The sequence below is a fragment of the Dermacentor andersoni genome, chromosome 1 (genome assembly GCF_023375885.2).
Source record: "Dermacentor andersoni chromosome 1, qqDerAnde1_hic_scaffold, whole genome shotgun sequence".
Taxonomy (NCBI): Eukaryota; Metazoa; Arthropoda; class Arachnida; order Ixodida; family Ixodidae; genus Dermacentor; species Dermacentor andersoni.
In genome coordinates this window covers 242,171,346-242,196,330 of record NC_092814.1, presented here as the reverse complement: position 1 = coordinate 242,196,330, position 24,985 = coordinate 242,171,346, and the positions used below count along the sequence as shown (strand labels likewise).

General features: G+C 42.7%; 1 protein-coding gene across 3 annotated transcripts in view; it reads left to right on the top strand.

Moving 5' to 3' along the window:
• sfl (N-deacetylase and N-sulfotransferase sfl) overlaps window positions 1–24,985 on the top strand; it is an 85,791-nt gene that overhangs the window by 13,620 nt on the left and 47,186 nt on the right. For all 3 annotated transcript variants that reach the window (XM_055063564.2, XM_050196192.3, XM_055063565.2), the window contains 6 exons: window positions 3,610–3,839; window positions 10,542–10,745; window positions 12,005–12,131; window positions 12,221–12,336; window positions 12,513–12,698; window positions 24,127–24,255. In XM_055063564.2, coding sequence (XP_054919539.1) covers window positions 3,610–3,839; window positions 10,542–10,745; window positions 12,005–12,131; window positions 12,221–12,336; window positions 12,513–12,698; window positions 24,127–24,255 — 992 coding nt within the window. The remainder of the gene's footprint in view (window positions 1–3,609; window positions 3,840–10,541; window positions 10,746–12,004; window positions 12,132–12,220; window positions 12,337–12,512; window positions 12,699–24,126; window positions 24,256–24,985) is intronic.

Here is a 24,985-nt window from a genome sequence, read left to right as displayed (position 1 = left end):
TTTAATAAACAGGCTGAATTAAGCAGTAATCTGATTTCGATAATATAATTACGTACTTCCGGAAGAAGCGAACTACCGTCTGCTCACGCTAGGCCGTGGCTGCATGCGTAGAAATTAAATTTTGGCCACCCTGCTTATCGGTGTTGTAGCCATCAGGTCTCGCAAATTTCTACTTGTTTTGAAGCACTCAACTAGCCTCGAACATTGCAAAACTTAAGGTCATACCAGACGCATGCTTGCAAACACATGCTCACTCGTGGCCGCTCTTGGTTAGATGCCTTGACAGATTTCACTTCGTATTGAGCTATTGATAGTGCTTCAAAATGCATAAGTTGTATGTGGCTACTATTCGACGATCAAGCTGGTGCAGAACAAAGGCGGTCTGCACTGCATAGAACGGCCAGATTGGAGCGCGTGAGCATGCGCTCAAGCCTACTCAAGGCAAGCGCTTTTGTGCACAAAGCAAACATTGCGCATACGCACTACAATGACATGTAGCTGCGGTCTGCTACGTAGTGTAGATGTCACAGCCGCTGTGGGGGGCCACGACGAGTCCGCTGGCTGCACGCACTGTGGTTCACTGAGGATAACTGTGTTTGGCACGTTGTAGGCACGAAAGTCCAAAGTAGTGGCGTCTATGTGTACATCTAAAATCAAATTTGAACAGTGCCACGGTGACATTCAATAGGCGGAGTATTGTGGGCACGCCCCGCTATGCCGTAGCCTTCACAGTACAAATCCTTGAAGAAGGAGTGGAAGCACCACGAAGTGGCTGTTTATTTCCAATAACTCCGCTTTTGCTGAACACATTGAAGTACTTTTCACGGCAAAGTATTTCCGAAATAGCCGATTTTAACTTTCAACGCATGTCTCGACTTCAATAAAGATTGGTTCAGGGCCCCTTTAAGAGGCTTATTTAAAGGGCCCCTCACCAGGTCTGGCCATTTTGAGCTGACAAGCGCCGTGCATACAATGTGCATTAACGATCATGTCTGCTAAGTATTGCATCGCTACGTGCCGCAGAAAGAGCTGAAATTTCAGACCGAATGCTGTTTGCCCTTTTCCTCGGGGGCGCCGCACTCCGAGCTGGTGAGTCGATATATATCGCACAAGTGCGCCCTACGTACATCGCACTGCTGTGACGTCGCGTGTAGTGACACGTGTCTTCGAGAATTATTCAAGGCAACATCTGTTATTTGTGTAATTTGTTGCTTCAATAGACAAATTAAAGCTTAGAGAAATAATAAAGACACAAACCTAATGTCTGCATGTTCTTGTTTTGCTTCGCACCACAGCAAGAGAGATGTACTTTTGTATTGTCTGCTTGTTCTAACGCCGTGCAGTCATGCATGCAGACGACGAAAGTATGTCATTTTCTACTGTGTTCCAGCGCACGATCATGCTCTATGAACCGCTTGTGTCTGCCTCAGTATTTGCGTAACACTGACTTATACCACTAGTCAGATCTTCTCGTGCGCAGTGTGCAAAATTGTGTGCTATGCTAAACGAGACAAATGCAACAGCTCACGTGCGACGGCGTCAGCAGAAGTGCGCTGTGCATCAAAGAAGCGAGGAAAAGAAAATGAAGGCGGGTCCCATGACGTACACGTCACACGATCCTCGAGCTCTGGTATGGGAGAACGTAGGGAAGGAATTTCGCTTGCGGACGCTGACGGGGCAAGTGGAGAGAGTGTCACTCTTGTCATTGGCCCTTGCCTCCTGAAATCATGGGTTCGCGGCACTGATCTCCCTAAAGGGCATGTAACAACTTCCAGAGTATAACCGAAATTTGCTATGCGGCTTGGTGAGGGGCCCTTCAAGCATCTTAGACCTCCGTATAAAGGTAATAAAGTGATGTAATGTGACTATTACAGCATCAAAACACAGCACTAATACTCCGAGTCAGTCTGTACTGTTGCTTGGAAAAAGGTTTTCAAATATGCTTTGATTCTTTGAACATGGTTTGGAATCACAGTATTGTCCTCCTTTTGTTAAAGCCACTTCTGTGTTTTTAGCAAAATTATGTAAAGTTTTTATGAGTTGTTGAAGGAGTAGGGAGAGCATGTATACAAGATGTCCCAGCTAACTTTCGCCAGAGTTTAAAAATATGTGAATGCCACGTAGCTGGATAGAACCAAGGTAATGTTGCTTGCCATCGTTTGGAGATACTCAAATTATGTTTTTCATTACACTTAATTAGATAATTAGCCTTAATTAATCAACTTATCAAATATTATAATTAGATGAAAAGTGTCAATGAGAAAATTGTAGAGCAACATGAAGAACTCCCAATATAGCTTTCTGTTGCTCAATATGTGCTACATAAGAGTGTTTCTCTGAGTGTGAAAGAAGCCCACGAATACATGCAAAGGGCCTTGAGCAGCCAGTCGCGCAGCAATTTTGCCTGCATTTACGGGCTTCTTTCACACTCTGTTCATGTTGGAACTGGCTAGACCTCTTGGAAAGAACTATGCGTAATACTAACATTTATACTTCCTTCACCATGCTATCCTGTTAGATTGTGCATGATATTGATAATATTGTACATTTTTGTCAACATACTTTCATAAATTTGCAGATGCCAAAGCATGCTTTATGTGAATTATTATTTGTTTCTTTATTTAAAAAGTATGTGTTTGTTGCGGGGCTGTAATGTAAGTGGCAGGCTCGTCACTTGTCTCACTTAGGCAGACAAGGAAATTATAGGTCTGTGCATTAGTAACTAGCAGTTAATGTTCGAATCTGTTTGATTGGAGATATTTGATGGGATGAATAATGTACAGAAGATACCAAAAGGCTACTAGGCGGACCTGCCGTGGTGGCGTAGTGGCTATGACGTTGCGTGGCTAAGCCTGAGGGTGTGGGATCAAATTCCAGCTGTGGAGGCCGCTTTTCGATGGGGGCAAAATGCAAAAACACCCGTGTACAGTGAATTGGGTGCACATTAAAATTAATCCTGAGTCCCCCACTATGGAATGCCTCATAATCATATCTTGGGTTTGTCATGTGAAACCTCAGAATTTAATTTTTAGGCTACTAGGTGCATGCTTCTTTGATATAGCTTTTCATAAAACAGTGTTTTGCTTCTTAGCTTAGGGACCTTGCCTAGCATAATGTGTCTACTTTCCTTTGTTCCTCAGCTCTTGGATGTGTAGCATATTTGTCATACGTATGCCCTGGTATTCTGCAGTGATGTGTGAATGTTGACATGCTTGGGTTGACATGCATTGACTGCGCCCTTGTAGTATACATTTTGAGCTTCCTTTCCAAGCATCTTTACCTTGGTATTCTCTGTTTCTCATTCTCTTTGTAACGCGTGAAGTTCTGAGTGCCATGAGTGCTGGCTTTCAGTGACAGCTGCACAGGGATACCCTTCATGCTCCACATTCTAGTTTGCATAGCTCTATCCTAGCTGCAAGATGGCACTTATTCAAGTCAGCAGTTGGGATGCTGGCAAGGTAGCCTTCGTAATACATACCACATTTATCCTTTTTAATTATCTCTTGAGCTTTACTTGCAGATTTGGTAGTGAAGAGAATACTTAATATGCTTTGTATCACATAGTTGTTGCATGTAATTGGTGTCATCCTCCTCCTGTCTTTTGAACAGGTCTTCCTTTGTACATGCACACAAACATGGCCCTGAAAGACTACCGGCTGAACCCTTTGTCATCAATTTTGAGGATTGCTCGGGCTGGAGAAACATTTTCTGGCAACTTACCTGGTGAAGATTGGACAGTGTTTCAGCCCAACCATTCTACTTTTGTTCCCTTGGCACAGGCCAGGTCACAGCATGATGATATTGCTGATGGCAATGGGCCGCACACTACTGTTGTACAGGTAATTGTTTTTCTGGTATTTTTGTCCTATGAACAATGCCTTGATGACATGGTAATTACTAGCTGCAAAAGAAAAAGTAAATTTGCTCATACTTGTTTATAACTTATGAGAGAGATCTTTTGTTTGTTTTTTGTAGTTAGTCAGTACCTCTGAAGAAATGCCTTTACTAAGGGACGAAAATAATATCCTAGTACATTATGTGCAATTATCTTCGTTATTATGCAGTACAATCTCAATTATCCTACCTCTTATGGTTGCAGAAAATATGTACAGTCACATTCAATATGAGCGTCCACATGGTGCCCGTGGTAAAAGGGGCTCCAAGACAAAGGCAGCTCGGACATACGAAAAATTGGTTTAATAGATACTAGTAATTGGAACAGTATTTATTTCTTCAATTTTCATATCCCAGCACCGCCATGCAGTTTTAGAGCCGTTTTGACCACGGGAAGCATGTTGCAATTCATATTATATGCAACTGTATATCCACACACTCTTGCTACTAATGAAATTTACTGTGCAAACCAAAGGCCTGTTTTTGTTTCTTTTCTACTTGCAATTGAGACACTTTGCTCAGCCGTTTTTGGTCTTTTGTTCAGTGAAGTCAGAATTTTACAGGGCCATCAGTAATGACTCATGTTTCTGGGTAATTTTCATCTACATTTAAAATACAATTCACATTTAGAACTGAGGTTTGAACAGTCGAAAAAGACATCAATAAACAAATACCACAGATAAGTGCCGACTGCCAACTGGAAGGTTATTTTAAATTCTCCAGCCATTTTATACCTTTTCCAGCATACGCATGCATACACCAGTCTCGTATACATCTGCAAAATCAGCAATATCATTATTTTGCATGCAAGAAAGCTATTTATTTTGCTGACAAAGCAAGAAAGGGAGCTCTTACACATTTGTCTCTTTCCTTTCTAATGTGATATGCCTCTATTATTTCCCTTTCTTACGTTTTCCTTTGCCTATGAATTTTGTTTTTTCAAATATGGGAGTGCAGGAACACTTGTTACAATGTCCTGCTAAATCACTCCCATAGCCATTCTTTATGTTACTGCTGTGCTGATGAGCTCTGTCATTGAAACGCTGTCCCATTTGTCCTGTAAGTTTTTCCACAGCTCAGCGGTATCTGATAGATAATGTTGTGCCTGCAGTCAGTGAAATGAGATTTATGATTGGGTGGGTAGGGGCTTTTCGAGTGTTTTCATACAATTGCATGTCGAGGAAAGCTTGCATGGGGCACCAAAAAGTAAATCAACATTATGTCTATTGGAAACTTTCTGGAAAGCACATGTGCTGGTCTTCTTTTTACTCGTTTCTTTGTGTGCTGGTTCCAATCCTTTTTCTTTCTGCAAGATGGCTTCGCATACTGAAGTGATGACAGAACGAGAAAAACCTTGCACTCTGTAATCGTGCTAGTATCTGATTTAAAAAAACTTCGCTTCATTCACACTTTGCTCAAGCCATCGTGCAGAAAGAATGAATAATAAGATTGGAACCAGCACGCAAAGGAAAAGAATAAAGACAAGATACCAGCGCACGTACGTGGTGCCGTACTTGCACAAGTTGTCACGCAATCTAAAAAAACTTTCCAATGGACATAATGTTAATTTACTTTTCGATGCCCCGTGCAAGCTTTCCTTGATGCGATCGTATGAAAACGCTCAAAAGACCCCTGTGCACCACCAATCATAAATCTCGTTTCACTGACTGCAGGCACAACATTATCTATCGCATACCACTGAGCTGTGGAAAAACTTATATAAGGACAAACGGGACAGTGTTTCAATGACAGAGCTCATCAGCATAGCAGTAACATAAAGAATGGCTGTGGGAGTCATTTAGCAGGACATTGTAACAAGTGTCCTTGCACTCCCATATTTGAAAAAAAAAAAAAAAAAAATCATAGTGAAAGGAAAAGGTAATAGGGAAAGGAAAATAATAGAGGCATATCACATATCAAAGGAAGGAGATAAATGTGTAAGCGCTCCCTCTCTTGCTTTGTCGGAAAAAGAAATAGCTTTCTTGCGTGAAAGATTATGATGTTGCTAATTTTTTAGATGTAGATGCGACTAGTTTACGCATACCTATGCTGGAAAAGGTATAAAATGGCTGGAGAATTTCAGATAAATTTCAAGTTGGCAGTCAGCGCTTGTCTGTGGTACTTGTTTCTTTGTGTCCTTGTTTTATTCACGCTGTTCAACCTCAGTTCTAAATATGAACCAACTAGCCCTTATCAAGTGCTTACTAATGGTTCGCACCTTCTTTTCTGTCTAGTCTGTCACAGGAGCTGCTTTGCTCATGGGTACACCTAATTCACTTGTTTCCGAATTCCATTCTTGAATGTCATGCATTCACCATACCCTTGTCATTCCAAACAAGGATTTGAATGTGAAAACTGGCTGGCACTGATCTGTATCAAGAAACAGTTGTTTTTATGTGTAACATGATACGAGCCCAGTAAAAAGTGAAGAGGGCTTAAAGCTGAAAGGTTGTCTATGGAAATGCATCTTAACCACTATTGGCTGTGAGATTGAGCAGAGTTGCTGCCTGGCGGGCACTGGCTGAACCATGGATAGTATGGGTTGCACCGCACGTCATCTACTGGGCACTCCGTGTTTACATGTGCATGTGCGGCGTGAATATCTTTAGAGACAGCTTCTTCTGTGGTTGTAGCATAGTTGCAACTGCTTCTCTGCACTTTTTGACGATGTACAAAATAATTTAGCCTTGCACTGCCGTCTTTCTTTGCGCTGTAGTAAGATCTGTGATTGACTGTCTGTGTCGAGCACATGATGTGTGATTGTCGCAGTCTCTGCTTGCCACAATCATATCTCAATTTTATTATCGCTTTGTGTTTCGAGTACACGAAAAAATGAAAAGCATTTTATTCCTTTTTAATTAAATGAAGTGGTAGCAGCGAGACGAGAATGTCGCACTTTAGTGACTTGTCATAATGTGTTGATCCTTCCACAATCTCTGACACCACGAAACATGAACGGGGTGGCATGACATCACTCAGCAGTAGAAAAAAAAGAATCGTAAGCATGCACTCATATCGTATTGCGTCATACACTTTATTATACGATAACTGTATTATAACATTTAGTAAAGCAATAAACGGGGCTGGTTGGTGTACGTTCATGATTATATTGCGCTTAGTGTTATACTGACGAACGTAAAGGACAGGACGTGGACGTACATAGTGCATATAAACATATAATCATGAATCATGTATTATAACAGTTTCAATAATTTCATGACCCTTGCTCAGTGTTACACAACCAGAGGTGTTCAGTTAACCCTCTGAGGGTCGTTTCTTTTTTTAGACAAATGCGACCCCAGGGTTGCGACCCCCCCCCAAGGTTGAATATTTTTGTTGCAGATTTAAATTTTCATACGGTGGACCTACTTAGAAAAAAATTCACTGCAATTTTTTTAGTCACCATAAAGTTACAGGAAAGTTTTTTCATACGTAAACGTGCGTTGTTTATTCATGAATACAGATGAGTTTCCATAAATACTTCTTATAATAAAAATTAAGTAGATATACTTTGAAATAGATATAGCAAGGAGATATTCTGATTTGGCACTTGGGTAGTAGACTAGTAGTTCACATCGGAGGAATCGCCACTTGACTCACTTGCAGCAGAGCAACCAACCAGCATGCGCACCCATAGCATAATCGAACCGTCTATGTGAGCGCTTACAAGAAAACTCAATAGTTGTGCACCCGTCAGAAAAACCAAACGAGTCAGAGACTTTCAGTAATCTTTCGTTCTGTCGCCAATGATTGGCAACCAGTTTTCACGACCCGAGTCTCGAGAAAAGAAACGCAGGCATGGCAGCATCGTTCATGTATGGCAGCATCATTTGTATATACCATATTTACTTGCATAATGATTGCACTTGCGTAATGATCACACCCTTGATTTTTGTCGTCAAAATTCGATTTTTTTTTCTTTCCCCTGTAATGATCGCACCCCGAACTTGTCGCAGCGATATGTCGTGTGCCAAGTCTAGCTAATGATGATCGCGCTTACAATCTGTCGAATGCTACACGAACGACTCTTGAAGACATACCAAGCAGTCTGCATGCACCCAACATTCTTAAGCAGATGTCCCATTTCATTCCTTTCATCACTTTCCGTACTTTCATGAAAAAAAAAAAACTACAACCAAACTTGCCTCGGCTTTATTATTTTTAGACTTCATAATGCTGTTGGTCAACAACAAGAACATAAAAGGCGCCTTTCGATTCTTCTTGTCTGCACTCATGGACACGCAACAAATCGCAAGCGGCAATGATAGTGGCCACATTTACACCGATACGTTAGAAGTGTACCCTATTCATACGCCGACGCTTGTAATGCAGCTAAGATATTTGCCCACCCTTAGCGGAAGCGTGCCGTATTAGGATAGCAGTAAAGACAAATGCTGCAGTTTCCGCAGCATGCCTGCCATGGGTTTCTGTCACTGGCAGCTAAGTGCGCCCATCTCTGTTTCTGTCCCCTCAAAGTGGACATGGCTACGTTATTGTCGCAAACTTGCCGATATTAATGGTATTATTCATTACTGATACAGAAGAAACTGTTTCAATGCGCGTAATGTACTCACAAGACTAAAAATAATCGCGTTCGGCGTGTTCGGCTTGCTCTGCCGGCCGCCATTTTTGTTTTGGTGTCCCGCACTGACAGCGGCAGCCGCCTGCTTGTTGACCCATTGCCATCCCACAGCAAATTCGAGAGGAAAAAGAATGTTTCTTTCTGCGGGAAATTTAACCCGCATAATGATCGCACCCCTGAATTTGCGTCAAGTAAAAAAAAAAAAATTGTGATCATTATGCGAGTAAATACGGTACCAGCACCTACCTGCGAACAGATGTAAACGCAGCCCAGTGAGCAACAGACAAACAACCATCTAGTGGTGACCCTTTGAGAGATTCGAAACCAGATAGACGTCATATTTTACAAACGCAACGAACGGAAACAGCTCACGGGACAAGGCCAAAACTAACTGCCACGTGCCCTCGCACGCGTGGATGCACTAGCAATTGCTGAAATGTCAACATGAAGAAGCCATGGAATGAAAACCAATAGACTGTGCAGCAAAAAAAAAAAAAAAAATTCCTTGTATCCACACAAGGTGGCAGCGCTTGCTGTGCAATAAAGAGTTGAAAAATTGGTGCAGTTTTCAAACATGCATAATATAACAGGCATAACAGGCGCCACAAATATACAGCACTGGCGATTTGGAATTTGTTTGCGGCAGCATATATTTACGGCATTGACCCTTAAAAGGTTAATATGTGGTTTTGATACCGCTATGGTGAATTCATTCTGCCTCACAACTAAAACATAGGCTTTTGTACTGTGGTTTGCTGCTACAAAATGAAAGCTAATATAGGGCATTATATGAGGGTCATGTTTGAAACGGTAGTCTGTAAACACAGGATGTCATAACACTGAGTTGAAAGGCGGCTATTACAATTTGCTTTTGCTCTTCACTGTGGCGTTGTTATCACAGTGGCCACCTTTACCTGCAAATAAAAACAAACTAATCATATTAGCTCCTCAATTAATTACATCTTTGTCGTATCACTGTCGTGCACGTAAGCGTGCAACGACTCTAAAAACAATCACGTCTGAAGCAACGTGATCATCCTACTAATTTACTGTCACTCATGGTGGCCTAGCTTACTTAATTGGAATCATTAACTGTTTGCATTTCAGAGAGAATAAAAAAAAGAAAAGAAAAACGGAAATGTGTGGTTACAATTGATGATGTAGAGTACCCATTAACTTGCTACTTTACCTTCACTGTATAGGAATGCAGACTTCTTGAAAGCAGTGCAAGATTTGCAGAGAATTAAGTAATATTTAACTTGCACAACACTATTAACAGAATAGGCAGAACACACGAAAATCCATAAGAAAGTGCCAAAATAGAATGTGTGGCTGAGTGCCAGTCCACTGCTCAATGACAGTTTGCGCTTCTTTAAAGTAAATCTGCAATTTGAGGGCAATATAATATCAGTTCATGGCAGTTGGCATGTCCCATTACAAGATTACCAGGCCAAATAGTTCACAGCCTGCATGTACATTTCAATGCGTATCGTTGACTGTCTATCCACACTAGTGTGGTGACGGTGCTGCCACCTGTAGTTCGATCTTGTGGCGAATATTGTTGGCGATGGCAAAAAAGGATACTGCTTCAATAGTTGCATTTGTATTCTGCCTAATGTGTTCATATCATTGCTTTCTTTTTTTATTCCAAAAAGGAATGTACCCAATCAGATTGCTGTGCCACGACTGCTGGGACATTTTCCTGACATATGTGACATGTACAATGTGAGGCATTTATTTTAACATGAGGACTGTATACCAGAATCCATATTAACCATGACCTCTGTGGTGTCATTATCCCCTTAATGTGCAATAAATGAAGGGAGTAAACTGGTTGCGGTATCCTCCTTGCTTTTCGGCATTCAGATCATGCATTGTGCAAAATAATGTTGTCTTCTAAGAAGTGTATTTAATGCCCTCGCAAATTTTCACATTTAGTATTGGAGGTTATGTTATGTTATGGTTATCAATGTTTTTAACTTTGATTGGAACAAGTTTGGAGCAAATGCCTTGAAATATGGTTCATCAAGTGGGTTACATTCTTTTTCTTCTCTTTGCTTTTCAGGACATAGGGAGATTCGATGGCATCCAGAGGGTTATTTTTGGAAATGGCTTTGGATTCTGGTTGCACAAATTGCTATTCTTGGATTCAATTTCCTTTCTCTCACATGGCAAGCTGAGTCTGCCCCTGCAGCGCTACCTTCTCATAGACATCGATGACATCTTTGTGGCTGAGCGGGGCAGTCGCATGATGACCCATGATGTGCAGGTTAATTCCTCTTTTCTGTTTTTAGCATTACCTCGTGGACAATTATATTTTACCATCAAAGGGCTCCAGGCTGGCATTATTGCTTGATGATGTGGTATTTCTTCAATTTGGAAGTATTTTTTATTTTTTTTTAGGCTATCAGAAGCACTGGCAAATGCACTAAAGATTAGGCATGCAAGTTGCTACCATTGGCTGGTCATATGTTGACAGGGTACAGCACTGCATTTCGTGTCTTACGGCTACTTAGACTTTTGGTGCCAGCAAAACATAGTAATGGAGCATTAGCTGCATGTTCCTTGTTTTGCTTTCATCAGGGACTCCCTGTACTTGCTGGCTGAAACACAAATATCAGCCCAATTACACTGCAAGACAGCAGCATCTCCCAGAGATCTTCCAAGACATCAGTGCTCCTGTTTAGAAAAAATGCTGTATTATCCTGGCATACGTACCTGCCAAGTATTATGATATTATTATTAAATTCCAGATGTTTAGCACTTATTCATAATTGCTATATATGATTCCAGTCAATTTGTCATTTTTCACTTGCATCCAATAATTAACCTCATGGTTACCAATTTCAGCACATTTGTTTCTGTGTTGCTTAACATAGAATTTAGCTTTGTATCCCTGATCATGGTTAGAGTGGCTACCATTGTTCTTGCTAAGTGCACCTGGCACCTTGTGTGTTGCTGCTGAGTTTCAGTGACAGGATGTTGGAAAAGTAATTTCAAGTGTTTATTTCTTCTTACTCTGTGTTTATTCTTTGTTAATCTGTACATCTCTTATGCAGCATGAAGTCCTGCAAGGACATAAGTATACATGTTTTGTCATGTGGACCACTGGGATTTTAAGGTTTTCTACCCTAGTAGAAATCTTGTTGCATTTCAGTACAAAGAAATGCAAGAATTGGTCCAATGGCATTGTCAACAGCGAAAAAGAACTATGAAATATTTATCTTTTGCTTAATTTAATAGACCATTCCGCAGTTAAAATCACCGGTTCGTGGCATATTTTAAAATACAAAATTGGTGCATTTTCTTGCTCAAAAAGAAGAATGAAGGGCAACATTGCCTATGTTAAAGCATATTTTGGTATATTTCACATGTTTACTATTTCAGCATCCAAATTTCAGTAGTTTTCTAGCCTTGATCTTAGTACTTTTACCAATTCAAGGTTGGCATGTCTGTGTACTTGCTTCTGCAATTCTTTGCAACTTGCTTGCCTATGCACAGTATTTAACATGTCTAAAAATTTTTTAGGCACTACTGGATGCACAGCAACAGTTCCGGAAATTAATTCATGGCTTCCGCTTCAATCTTGGCTTTTCTGGCAAATTTTACCATCGTGGATCACACGAGGAAAATAAAGGCGATGACATGCTGCTCTGTGAGTTGCAGGTTCACTTCACTGATATTGAGCCCCTTTATTTCAAGCAAGACTTGTTTGTAATGTTGACTGTTTTGCTTTTACCCTAGCTCATGCCCACGAATTCTGGTGGTTTTGTCACATGTGGAGCCATAGCCAGCCTCATCTTTATGACAATGTGACACTACTAGAGACTGAAATGAGGCTCAATCGTGAGTTTGCCAAGGTAAAAGGATGGCGATTTTCCATTGATAAGGTTCTATATGGAAAACGTAATTGCTTTTGCATAGATCCCAATTCTTGCATAAAGGCATGCATTTAAGATTGTAATTTATAACTGTGCAGCATGCTGCTGTTTGAAGTAATGTCGACTAAAGGACAGCTTCCCTATGTTGTTGACAGAAGCACCGTATCCAGACAGACTCTGGCTATTCAGTAGCACCTCATCATTCCGGTGTGTACCCTGTTCATGAGCCCTTATACGATGCCTGGAAGAAGGTCTGGAACATACGTGTAACCAGCACTGAAGAGTACCCACACCTTAGGCCAGCTAGGCTGCGCCGGGGATTTGTCCACCGTAACATAATGGTGAGTTGGCTGACACTGGCCGCTGTCTAGCTTGGTTACGAAGTAGCATGCATCATATTCATTGCAGTTTGTCGCCATTTCAAATGAGAACAGAGACTGCTTATGCATCTTGAAAATGAGGACAGAGACTGCTTATGCTTCTTGTTGTTGCATTATTTTGCAGCTTATGTTTTCCAGTCTTTTAGATACATTGTATTTAGAATCGTACTGAGCATGAATTTTTTATATTGAAACAGTACAGTAAATCCTCGTCATGAAGAAATTGTTTTATGCACTAAGCTTTTCATGGCTCTGACTGGTGTATGCATTTTAGACCGGATTATATTGAGTGGTGTGTGCCAGACTCGGCTAAGTACAGTAAGGAAAGCAGGAAGTTCGCAAGGTGCATTTCTGCACACCACTGCCTCGCCTGCAATGAAGGAAGGAAAAAAATAATTTTTTTTCCTTCTGCCATGGTGTCCTGTATGCTTTAGTGCTGCAGCAGACACCAAGACAAGCCATGCTGTGCAAAGTGTAGAGTTTCTTGCTAAAGTTACTGTGGAACTGCGATCATTCAGCTACTATGGGAATGATGGTTTCTTCCTGCTTATGGCTTGAGACATTCTTGTGGCTTTATTTACTATGCTTCATCTGCCTCTAATTGTCTAAATTTCGAAGAAATCCTACTTTTTTAAGCATAAAAGGTGATAAGATGGCATATATGCATAATCACCACCATTTGTTGTTTGTAATGCAATATTTTCTTAAAACAATTTCATTTGCAAAGTTGCAAAGCCGTATGAAGCCAGCAGGACTATGTTTAGGCAGGTCCATGTAGTAGCCATCATTCCCATGCTGGCTGAACTGCCAGGCTTGCAGCTTCCATAAATACTAGTGCCAGAGTTCTCTCTAGTAAGTATTGTAGGAAACTCAATAATGGCAAGAGCATCTCAAAAAAATTTGGGTACATAAACATCAGCTCGCACAACCTGTTTAGGTCTATGTGCACCGGTTAATGAGCATATAATTTCACAGTGTCAGCTTGTTCACCTAATAGCTGATCAGCATTTTTCCCACTGAAGCAAGTTCCTATATTTAAAAAAGAAGACACGTTTTAGTTGTCAGAATTTATAAGACTTTCATATTGCATTACATGCTATATCGAACTCACAGGCTCTTTTTTGTGATATCCATATGAATGTACAGTAATCCCTCGTTATACCGAAGTCAGCGGGATGGCGAAAAAATTCGTCATAAGTGGTAATTTGCTAGAAGCGACCACTCGAGAAAAGCTAAAGCAGTTGATCTTTAATTGTCCCTCAACTGTGAGGAAGTCAAAATACAATGTATTCAGTGAAGCAAAAGTTTATTCAGGTGAAAAGAATGCAGTGAGCTTTGGCTGTTTCAAGTTCTTACCGTGCGCGAGCAACCCTGCTCTGATTTGACCAAGCATTACACAATGCCGTGGTTGCTGCCCGTGCATTCAACCTTATTTCGCAGCGGGCGTAGGTACTCCCGCGTCTGCACCATAGTCGGCACTTCACGTGGCTCTTTGTCTGCCAGTTCTTCATTCTCGTCGGGGCCACCAACAATGTCAATTAGTATTGTTGCGACTCGGGGTTCGAAGACATGGGATCCTCTTTCCTCATGGCGGGGTAAGTGAACGTGAGGTTGGGTCCTATATTCATGACGTTAGACAAACGTGTATATATTTACACAAGTAGAAGAAAATGCAAAGTAATACAGAAATGTTGATGAGGAAATGGTAGTTGCCAATCACTCCCACCGTCCGTAGCTCCTTTTATGCCTTGTGTGATCATTGTTTAGTCACTTCCCCCAATCCGGTGTCAGGAGACCGATGACATCAGGTCCCACCAATCCAGAGGTAGGTTGCCCCTCCCTAAAACGGGACCTTGGTCAGAAACTCATGCACATCCTCGGCACAAACAGGGAAGGGAGGGGAACGTATGCTGACTTCGATCGTATTCTGACAGGTGATGGCCGGATCTTCACTCTGACCGCGTCTCTGGCTTGGACTCGCCGGTTTGTGCTGCTGACAGGTGACAGCCATATCATTTCACTGACCGCGTCTCCTGCTTGGACACGTCAATTAGTGCAGCTGACAGGTGACAGCCATATAATTGCTAATTGCTCAAACCTCTCCTGAACGAGGTATTCCTGCGCTGGTCATAATTAATCCGTGTCGAGAACCATTTTGACGAGGCCGTCGGCCTGTTCCCCATAATCGTGCGAGCCGTGACCGAAGGGTTTCGCAGGGCGAACGGCCGATCACAACAGTATCTCCGCATCTGTCGCTGGGGTGAACAGAGGAGCAGCAGCGTCAGCCAATTCGAATGTTTTGAAGTCCCCTTCTACGTCTTGGCCAGCAATTTGTTGCTACCAATTTAACCAGACGTGCAGCAGATTGCTGTAAGTCTGGTCATCATCAGGGCCGTTGACGATGGTGGGGGAAAAGCCAGCATTCCAAAGCAGTTGGCAACCTTCGAAGGTGTGAGTTCTTTCCATGAAAAGTTCAGCAAATGGATTGCACCAAGCAAATCATAGTTGTACCTCTTGCTGGCGTCATACACTGTGAGCATACGCTGCAAAAGAGCCTTGTGGTGCAGATTCCGGGTGGTCTCAGTGATGCCCTGATCCATCGGTTGAAATACTGCGGTTGTGTTCGCAGCCAAAAATTCCAAAGCGATCGCCTTGAGGTTGTTGATCTTCCCGTGGCTTTGACAATTGTCAATTATGAAAAGCACCACGAAGTCTTCAAAAAGAGCAGCAGTCATCCATGCTCACTTGTTACTTCTTTAGATGCATTTCTTGGGAATAGTTGCATATCGGAAGCACCGTGGCTTCTCCGCCTTCCGCTGTATCAACAAGGGAAGCTTGTCCTTCCCTGTTGCATTAGCACCAAACAGCACCATGACACGTTCCTTGCTCTGTTTTCCTCCAGATGAGGATCTGCCAGTGGTAATTAACGTGCCATTCGGGAGCATCTTTTAGAAAAATGCAGCCTCATCTAGGTTGTAGATGTCTTTGTCTTCATACTTTTCAAATAGAGCTTGGAGCCGATGTTGTTGCCGTACGTCTGCAGTGTCACGGTTCATGGCTGCGCTTTCGCCAACGATCAACTTCGACATCACGCCCTGTCATTTTTTGAACTGCTCAAGCTAGCCATTGCTGCACTTGAGTTCTTTATGCTTCGGCTTTGAGCTTCGGCTTTTGCAGTAAGTGCAGGTCCATGTCTATGGAGATTTGCACTCCTGGTGTTCTTCAGCCATTGTAGAAGTACACCTTCTACTTCGGAGTATTTCGAATCGTGATTCCTCTTCCTTTTCGCCAAGAAGTTCTTCTCAAAGTCATCCAGCACAGCTTCCTTATTTTCCAATACAGTTGATAAAGCAGACAGGGGTATGCCAAATTCCTTCATGATGTAAGTTTTCTGCATGCCACCTTTTTCCACTTCTTTTATCGGCAGAACTTTCAGCTCCAAAGTCTGACACTTTCACCCAGAGACTGACAGAGCCATTTATCACTGTGGACCAGAAAAGCACACGCGAGGCAAGCCTATCGAAGCACCCCAAATAACACACATCACAAGGCCTGCAGCACGGATCCAAATGCATGTGCTGCCTGTGCCAAAGTGACTGAACACGGCGGGCGATGCAGAAGGCAGAAGCTTCAAAATGTCAGCGCATCTCGCTTTCCTCGTCAGTGCGCACTGGTGATGGCGATGGTTGCAATGGTGGGCTTGGCATCGGCTTCACATGTAGCGGAAGAAAGGCAATTGCAGTTGTGGAGACTAAGAAGCAGGAACTATGGAAAGGCACCCATTGGTGGAAGATTGTGCTCGGGAGGGCAGGCTGGAAGAGGGCAGCTTTGAAGGAGCAGCAACGTCGAAACTGGCAGCGAGGAGGCAAGGAAAGGAGCTGACATGAAGGCGAGGGAGACGGGTGACTGGCATCCAAATGGCTTGCAGACTGGAGAGTGAATGAGGAGGGGAAGGCGCGTTTATAGGGGGGTACAGAGGTCACGGAAGACTACAGTAGTATCACGCTGGAAAGTGCTGCAAATGCCGTGGCTCGAGTCTGAGGTTGTGTTTGTTGTGCTCAAAAAACGATTAGCCGCTCATTGTGCGTACATAGGCCGATTGTGAAAACTGAACAGTTTTGCAGTAGCTGCACTTTGCATGATCACTGGGCAATTTTTTGTGAGGTGTGCAGCCGCGAAGCTTGCAAAACGAGTTTTTTGATGCACCGTTGTCAACAAAACTGTGCTAATTTTACAGTGCGAGTGCCGGTGTTCACACACCGCTGCGTCGCCATTTATAAATGTCTAGGAACAAAATTCTATGACCCTACCATACATTTAGACCGTTTGTCTACAGTCGGATGGCACAAATGGAGAATGACCCGCTCGAGAAAATCACCGGGAAAACACGATCTTGCGTTGACCTGTCATGTTGACAGCCTGACTCGTAACTGACGACGCTTATATTTTTTTTTGTTTTTGGCAAGTTATCGGTCAATTGGCGCTGTCAAAAGTGCAACGAAACTAGGGGCGGGTTTATTACGATGCAGGTCGATTATGGCGAGCAAATTTCTAGGCCGGCTTCCCCAAAGTTGTCTTCCCAATTTGTTAATGTTGCTCCTCACATCAAACATGGCACTTATAATTGGAGGGACACTTCTTTTGTGCTTTTCGGCATGTTTCAGCACTAGAAGTTCTCTTTAAAGTGCTAAAACTCGTTGAGTGCACCCCATGGAATGCTATGGCGCAAGTCTGCCTGCAGTCTTTTGGCCACTTTTCGGCATACAAGAGACCGCGGTTTTCTGTCATGGCAAATCATCAGGAAAACTTCATTATTGTATGGATTCTATCATGGGGGACACCAGCGATGCGATTGCGACCGATATTAATGGCTCGGGCGCGGTGCACCATGGAATTTGACAGCTTTCATTCGCTCGGCAGTAAACAGCTGGAAGCGCACCACACTCACTTGGTACCCATTACTAGGCAGTCATTGGTCGTAGGTTTGGTACTTTTGTGGCCTGTCCTGTGCTTGCGTGAAACTAATTCGTCGGCGGTATTAATTTGACACTGCATGTGCAAAAGGGCCGCTGCCACTCGGCAGCGGCAATGCTTCCGTTCGCCACTTCGCTCTAAATGGGTCAAACTCTTCGTGCACTTCGAGTAATGCGGCTTAAAATGCATGCGTTTGGGACGGGACCGGAAGAAATCTTGAATAAAGTGATATTTTGAGTGAAGTGATTGCATCATAACGAGGGATTGCTGTATTTATTTGACTGTGCATACTTCCATTTTCAAATCATCTTCTCACATTGGAAAGTCCAGAATAAGTAAAGTACTCTATTTACTCGATTCTAACGCGCCCTCGATTCTAATGCGCACCCGTTTTCCATGACCAAAAAAAAGAAAAGTCCTTTACAGTACCGTGCACCTCATTCTTTCATACAGAAATACAACTTTCTCTCACTTGGAAAAAATTAACATTTACTCCCAATGCACTAAAGTTGCAATAAATTAATAAAGTCATAGTTTCGCCCGAAAGGTGAAGCATCGAAGTATGAAGCATACTAGCTAAATTAACAAGCATGGTATCATGCACGCGCAAGCAAACATGAACATGTCTCGCTCAATGACTGCAGAAACTCTGTAAAATGCTGTAGCGAGGAAGTGCGGTAGCAGGAGTGAGGGAATTGACCTTTGTGTGGCCTCTCTTGATTCAATGTGAACTAAGCAACGAGAACACAGCACGATACGCCTAGATGCATAGACCTTGTCTCTATCGCTGATCGCTTTCAAGATAGGGGCCGCGCCGTACGTAGCAGTCGCCAGTGTAGAACGCCTCTCCTGTTTGCGCCAGTCCCCCATGCAAGTTTCGGAAACTCCGAACGCCTGTGATGCGGCCAGATTTTCGTCTGTCTCGGCACATATGATCGCTTTCCTTTTAATTTTGGTATCGTGATGAACTCGGCATGTCCTTGCACTCGGCACTTCCATGCTGATAGAGCAAACGCAGTAAGCAGGAAGACGGACGGTGCACTAACCTAAGCTTAAGGAAGCATTGCCTAAGCACACATACTGCAGGACATGGAGGAAGCTACGGCAGCTAGGCTCGAAGCGCATACGAGGCGGCCATTTTGAAATGCTGATGATGATATGGTAACACAGATTTAAGGTCGTACTCGATTGTAATGTGCACTCAATTTTCGGACCCGTTTTATTAGAAAAAAGTGCTCGTTAGATTCGAGTAAGTACTGCAATTGATTTATCAAAATTAATGGTGTTCGGAATATGGAGCATGTATTCGTGCCATCATGTGGATGGCTTGTTAACTGCACATCTTGCTTGACCTGCTTGCCAATGGATGATTTTGTGGACAGTGCATCTACAGCTGCATGCCAGCTGCAGGCCATGTGTAATGAGAATCTGCAGGGACACCTGCTTTCGAAGTGTGTACAAGCAGAATGTGCTTTAGATTAATGTAGTGCATATTGTCTGCATGCAATTAGAGAAGCTATTTGGGAAAAAATACTGAGTGTCGCTATTGTTCAGAAATTTCCTGGAGTTCTACATGTGGTACTGAAGTTGTCTTAGTTTTTCAGGAGTACCTGTTAATCATTTCACGAGGGAGTATTTAACCTTCTATGTGCCGGCGTTATTGTTTTGTAACGTACCACTTTCTACCCAGCCTCTGAGACCCACAAGCTAGTTCATGCACAAGCTAGTATCATTTTACTAATGTGCTGAACGGCTGTTTTGTAATGTACCCATCTTTCAAGGTTCCTAGTTCAGGCTTTCTCCTCCAGAAAGCAACACCTGCGAATTTTGCATCAAGGCAGAAGCACGCGAGCTCATTGACAAATTTTCTTCAAGTTTGCTTTTGTTAACTGTCTTTATGCTTGTCCTAGCTGCATGAACAATAAAATTGTTCTTAAGGAGCAATGAAAGACCGACATGTGATCCTTATTTTAAATTCTTGGCATTTCTTACAAACGTGAAGCATTACAATTCATGTTCATGGCCGTATGGTAACGTGGCGCGAAAGTGGGTAACATTTGGTCTTCTTTTGTCAGAGGTTTATGTTTCCAGCTTTTTGTGTAGCCTGGCAGTGCGAGCTGGGCAATATTATTGTATTTCTTTCTTTTACATGCCCACACTAATTTATGTCTCTTAGCCGCAGGCATTCTGTAAAATTATATGTGATGGCAATATATGCGAAATACAGGCATGAACATTTTTAATAGCGTAGCTTCTCGCACAATAACGAGGCGCTCACATTGGCTTTGTGTTTGCTTGATAACATTCCGCGTTAGTGGTTGTAGCATTCGGACTTTTTCCTGAAATGTTCTAATTTGGCCCACTATTCTCTGCATAAACTGAGTCCAATTTTTTTAATATGTTTAGCATTCTCTGGGAACTTGCCCTGATCTTGCGTGATTGTCTAATTTATTTAGTGGCCAACCCCGAAGAATAACACAGACCCAAAAGCAGAAGACAACTGGTGCTACTTTGAGTGCCATTTCCTCAAGGACAGGTTCAGAACCCCGTGCAGTGTCTGCATGCACAATGAATAAATAATCCACCTATCATACTCCACCCATAAAACACATAACATCACCTATAAGACGTAGTGCAACATAGTGCCATAAATAAGCACCTCTGAAAGCATGCTAAACACATTCTTTGATAGCAACCGGGACTGGTTCTTCATAAGTATTTATATAGTTGAATGCATGAGTTTGGTACAAATGGCCAACAGTACCTGTTCAGTGCATAGCATATTGACATGATTCTAACACGCCCCAAAATCTGACGCACACCCAATTTTGGGAGCTTAGACTAAGAAAATAAAAGTGCACCTCAGTGTAACATACACCTGAATGCAACATGCACCTGAATGTGACATGCACTGAATTTAATATGTCCCCAATTTCTAAAAGAGAAATACAGGGAACTCTCACTTGAGTGAACTTCAAGGGACCCAAGGGAATAGTTCACTTAACTGAAAGTTCACTAAACTGAATGTTCACTAGAATATGGAACAGCATAGGGCACAGCAGACATCGAGTCAAAAGTGTGAAATGCAATTTATGGAGTTATGCACATCAATATATACCAAGTGCATAACAGTTGCATTGCTGCCTATCTCATTTAAAAAAATATATATAATTTTCACTTGCACTGGTGCTCTTAAAGCACAAGAAGTAACAAAGCTGTCCAGAGAGTCTACGTCTTCGTACACTTCCTCTGGCACAGCTTCTTGCTGAAACACAGTCTCGCAACTTTCCAACGCATCCTACAGCCTCGGCTAGGATTACACTATTTGAATCTGTCTCTGCCATTGCATCTTCCTCGTTGCACTCTTCTTCAGGACGAACATTGGAAATAATTTCCAGACCTGATATTTCAGCACAGGTAACCAGCTCACTGTCACACTGCACATAGCCGCCACTGGAGGGGTGATTAAGCGGTGGCGGGCATCGGCTACGCCAGTGCTGCAGATTGCAAAACTTCGTTCAACTGATTTAAAAGAGCCCGGTTCCATTGATGAAGTTTGCTCAACTGAAATATTCACTATTCAGAAATTTGTTTAACTGAAAGAGTTTTGGATTGAATTCATAGAAAAACTGCCGGGGATTTTCTAAAAGTTCTTTATTCTGAAATATTTGTTCAGCTGATGTTCTTACACCTGAGAGTTTACTGTATAGCATGTCCTCACATTTGCAATCAGAAAAAAATGAGATGAGCAGAATTTACCTTCACAGTAGGGAAACTGCTTCCTTTAAATATGCTTTCATAATGAAAGCAGTGCGTCATCGTCGAAGTTTGCATTTCATTGGTCATAGATACCAAGTACACAAGGCGGTATTTTTGAGTGATCACTTTTACAGATGCTGCTATCACTTTTAGAGGACATTTCCTTCAAGGAAATGTGCTCCGCTGTAATTTTGTGATGGCGATGATGCTGAGTCTGACGGCTCTAACAGTAGGTGTTTCCAATGCCGTAAGCTCGGTAGGTTTCGTATTTGATTGTAACACACAAACAGTTTTTCAGACCCATATTTTTTTTATAGAGGTTGCGTGTTAGTTCATGTAAATATGGCACCTAGCAATGGTGACAAGCATAGATTTGCATTACATTATGGCGCAATGCTACCAAACAACAACATACCAATTTATAATTTATTTCTCTAAGAAACAAATTCGTTCTTGCATTATGATTTAGTAGGAACAGTAGGCCAGCAATAAATTTCTCCTATTTTTCCTATATATGGCACCATAGAGGATTAAACACATTGAGGAGTCGAGGGCTCATGACTGCTGTTTGCGGTAATTGAGTTGAAGAGAATCAGTCACTAGATTCAAGGTCTTTTGTTTTTCCATTAGTGGCTAATGCTAAGAGCCACTGTAGCCGCCTGCATGGAACCAGGGCTAGAGCAGATTTCAGGACTAAAATACTTACCGTATTTACTCAATTTTAATGCGCCCTCGATTGTAACGTGCACCCGTTTTCCGTGACCAAAAAATTAAAAAAATGAGAACCTCGATTGTAACATGCACCCGTTTTCCATGACCCAAAAAAAAAAAAAGAGTGCGATACAGTGCACCTCGTGCTTTCATATAGAAATACTATTTTCTATAATTTGGAAAAAACAGATTTATTCCCAATACACTAAAGTTGCTATGAATAAAAACGCAAATGGAAGCGGCGTACCTTGCCGCCAAGATTTTCACTGCGCTGGTACGAGTCGCGGGGGGCAATAGATATCACTCGATGTCGCTATCAGACAACTCCTTATCACTATCAACAGACCAAAGCATTTCATCCTCGGTGCCGTCCATGGCATTCGAAATCCTGCACTCTTTAAAGGCCTTATTGACCATGGCAAACGGGATCGTGCTCCATGCATCTTTCACCCATCCAACAAAGTCCTGCAGCGAGGCACTCTTCATTTTATTGGTGGGCGTGAATTCGTGACAGCCACTGACAACCTATTCGGTGTAGAGTCCCTAAATTCTTTTTCATTGGCTTGTTAAAACAAACATTGAGCAGCTGGAGCTGCGATGTCATGCCGCCGAGTATCGCGATAAGATCGCCGGTGCATGCAGCCAGCTTGTCCTTGATGCGCTGGTCAAGGTGGCACCTGAACGTGTCGAGCACAAGCATCCCACGACCCAAACTGCCACCGGGTCTCTTCCGCCAAACGTTATCAATCCAGTCAGTGACCAAGTCTGTGGTCATCCAACCTTTTTCATTTGCGCGCACAATCACACCACTCAGAAACACGATTCCTTTCGGGTGCGTCTTCCGTCTGAAGATAAGATACGGGGACAGCTTGTGCCCATCTGCAGTGCAACAAAGCATTGCGGTGACTCTAGTTTTTTCGTGGTCGGAAGACAAAACACGCACTTGCTTCGCCCCCTTCTTTTCAACGGTTGTGGTGGCAGGCATGTTAAGGTAGAGCGGCGTCTGATCGGCATTTCCAATCTGTCCGAAGTGGTAGCCATTTCTATGGTGCAACTTCAAAATGTACCACTGAATACTGTGTAATTTCTCTTCATATTCTTTGAGTAATTTTTGGAATATCCCTGTTCGCCTTCGAAGAGAAAAGCCTTTTCTTTGCATAAAATTTCATAGCTTTGAAGGCCTTAGCCCTTTCTGTAGGGCTAACTGCATCGCCCGTACTCTGAGCAGATCAGTCATCACAGGCCGCTGTGCCGCTCGCTGCACTTGCACGTATTCCGCGAGCAGCTCTTCTATTTCGGCGAAGCGGCCCTGCTTTGGTCCACTGAAACCCTTCCTTGTTGCTTTGCTGGCGAAAATATTCTCCTTCTGTTTGCGCCAGTCCCGCAAGCAAGTTTCGTTAACTCCGAACGCCCTTGATGCGGCCCGATTTCCATCCGTCTCCGCGCACATGATAACTTTCCTTTTAAATGCAGCATCATGGTGGACTCAGCGTGTCCTCGCAGTTGGCGCTTCCATGCTGATTGAATAAATGCAGAAAACGGGAAGACAGGTGGTAGACTAGGTTACACCAGCGCCTGGTTACACGTACAACATGGAGGTATGCACATGGAGGAAGCTACTGCAGCTAGGCTAGAAGCGCGTACGAGGCGCCATTTTTTGAATGCCGGTGGCGATATGGTAATGCGGATTTAGGGTCATACTCGATTCTAATGTGCATGCAATTTTTGGACCTGTTATATAGGGAAAAATGTACGTGTTAGATTCAAGTATATACGGTACATTTATTGAGAGCGAATAGAGGTTCTGTGCTGTTGTCTTGCACATAGACAGTATATTGCAAATTCTCTCCCTGATTTTGTGTTGTATGGCTCCCCCCCCCCCCCCCCCCCCCACCTTTTCTTTCTTGGCACCGTGGCAAATTTGTTTGTGTGCTTGAACTTGCAGGTACTGCCAAGACAGACGTGTGGCCTTTATACTCATACCATCTTCCTTGAGCGATATCCAGGTGGCAGAGAAAAATTGGACAGAAGCATTCATGGTGGTGATCTGTTCTACTTGTTTGTTTACAATCCGGTAAGAAACAAGACTATAGATATATGTTACTGTTGGAAATTACACTACCTGGGGAATGCAGCAGCATTTATTACTATACAGCTGCTCTCTGGGAATGTACCTTGCTTGAAAATGGCTTGTGCAGTCCCTCTTTCTTGTTTTTTCTTTTTCTGTTTTGATACTACAGCATAGGCTGCTTATAACATAAGTCACCAGAGTCGCGGATATCAACACTATAAGTGGTACCACACTATAACCAAAACATTTTTCGAAGGCTGCACATTTGCAAAACGTGCCCAAGTAGCTGCGCATATCTGAAAATTGGAGCATGCGATTGGGATGTTGCATTCGTCTAAGTTTACGATCATGGAAAAGTTCATGACCAAGGACCTGCCGTCTTTGCATAAAGTAGACAAAGTAACAGAAAAGAGAGAGAGAGAGAGAGCAACATTGGGGAGAAAGTTGCCCACTGGTTTTCCAGACCTGCTGGATTATTAGAAATTCCATGCACTGCCACCAACTCCACAGAACTAATGTAGAATCGTGACCAAAATTTCGGACGGCATACAGTGTTTCGTTTGATTTCTCAGACTGATCCATGTGTGAACGATGTTGAAAACATGAAGATCGTGGACCTAGTTGCTGCCAATTGAGTGTTGCCCATGCCACCTGTGTGCCCTTACTTTCATTATCGAGTTGGTTCCTCTGCTTTCCATGTGCCATACAGCCACTGCCACTAGTTTCGTTGACT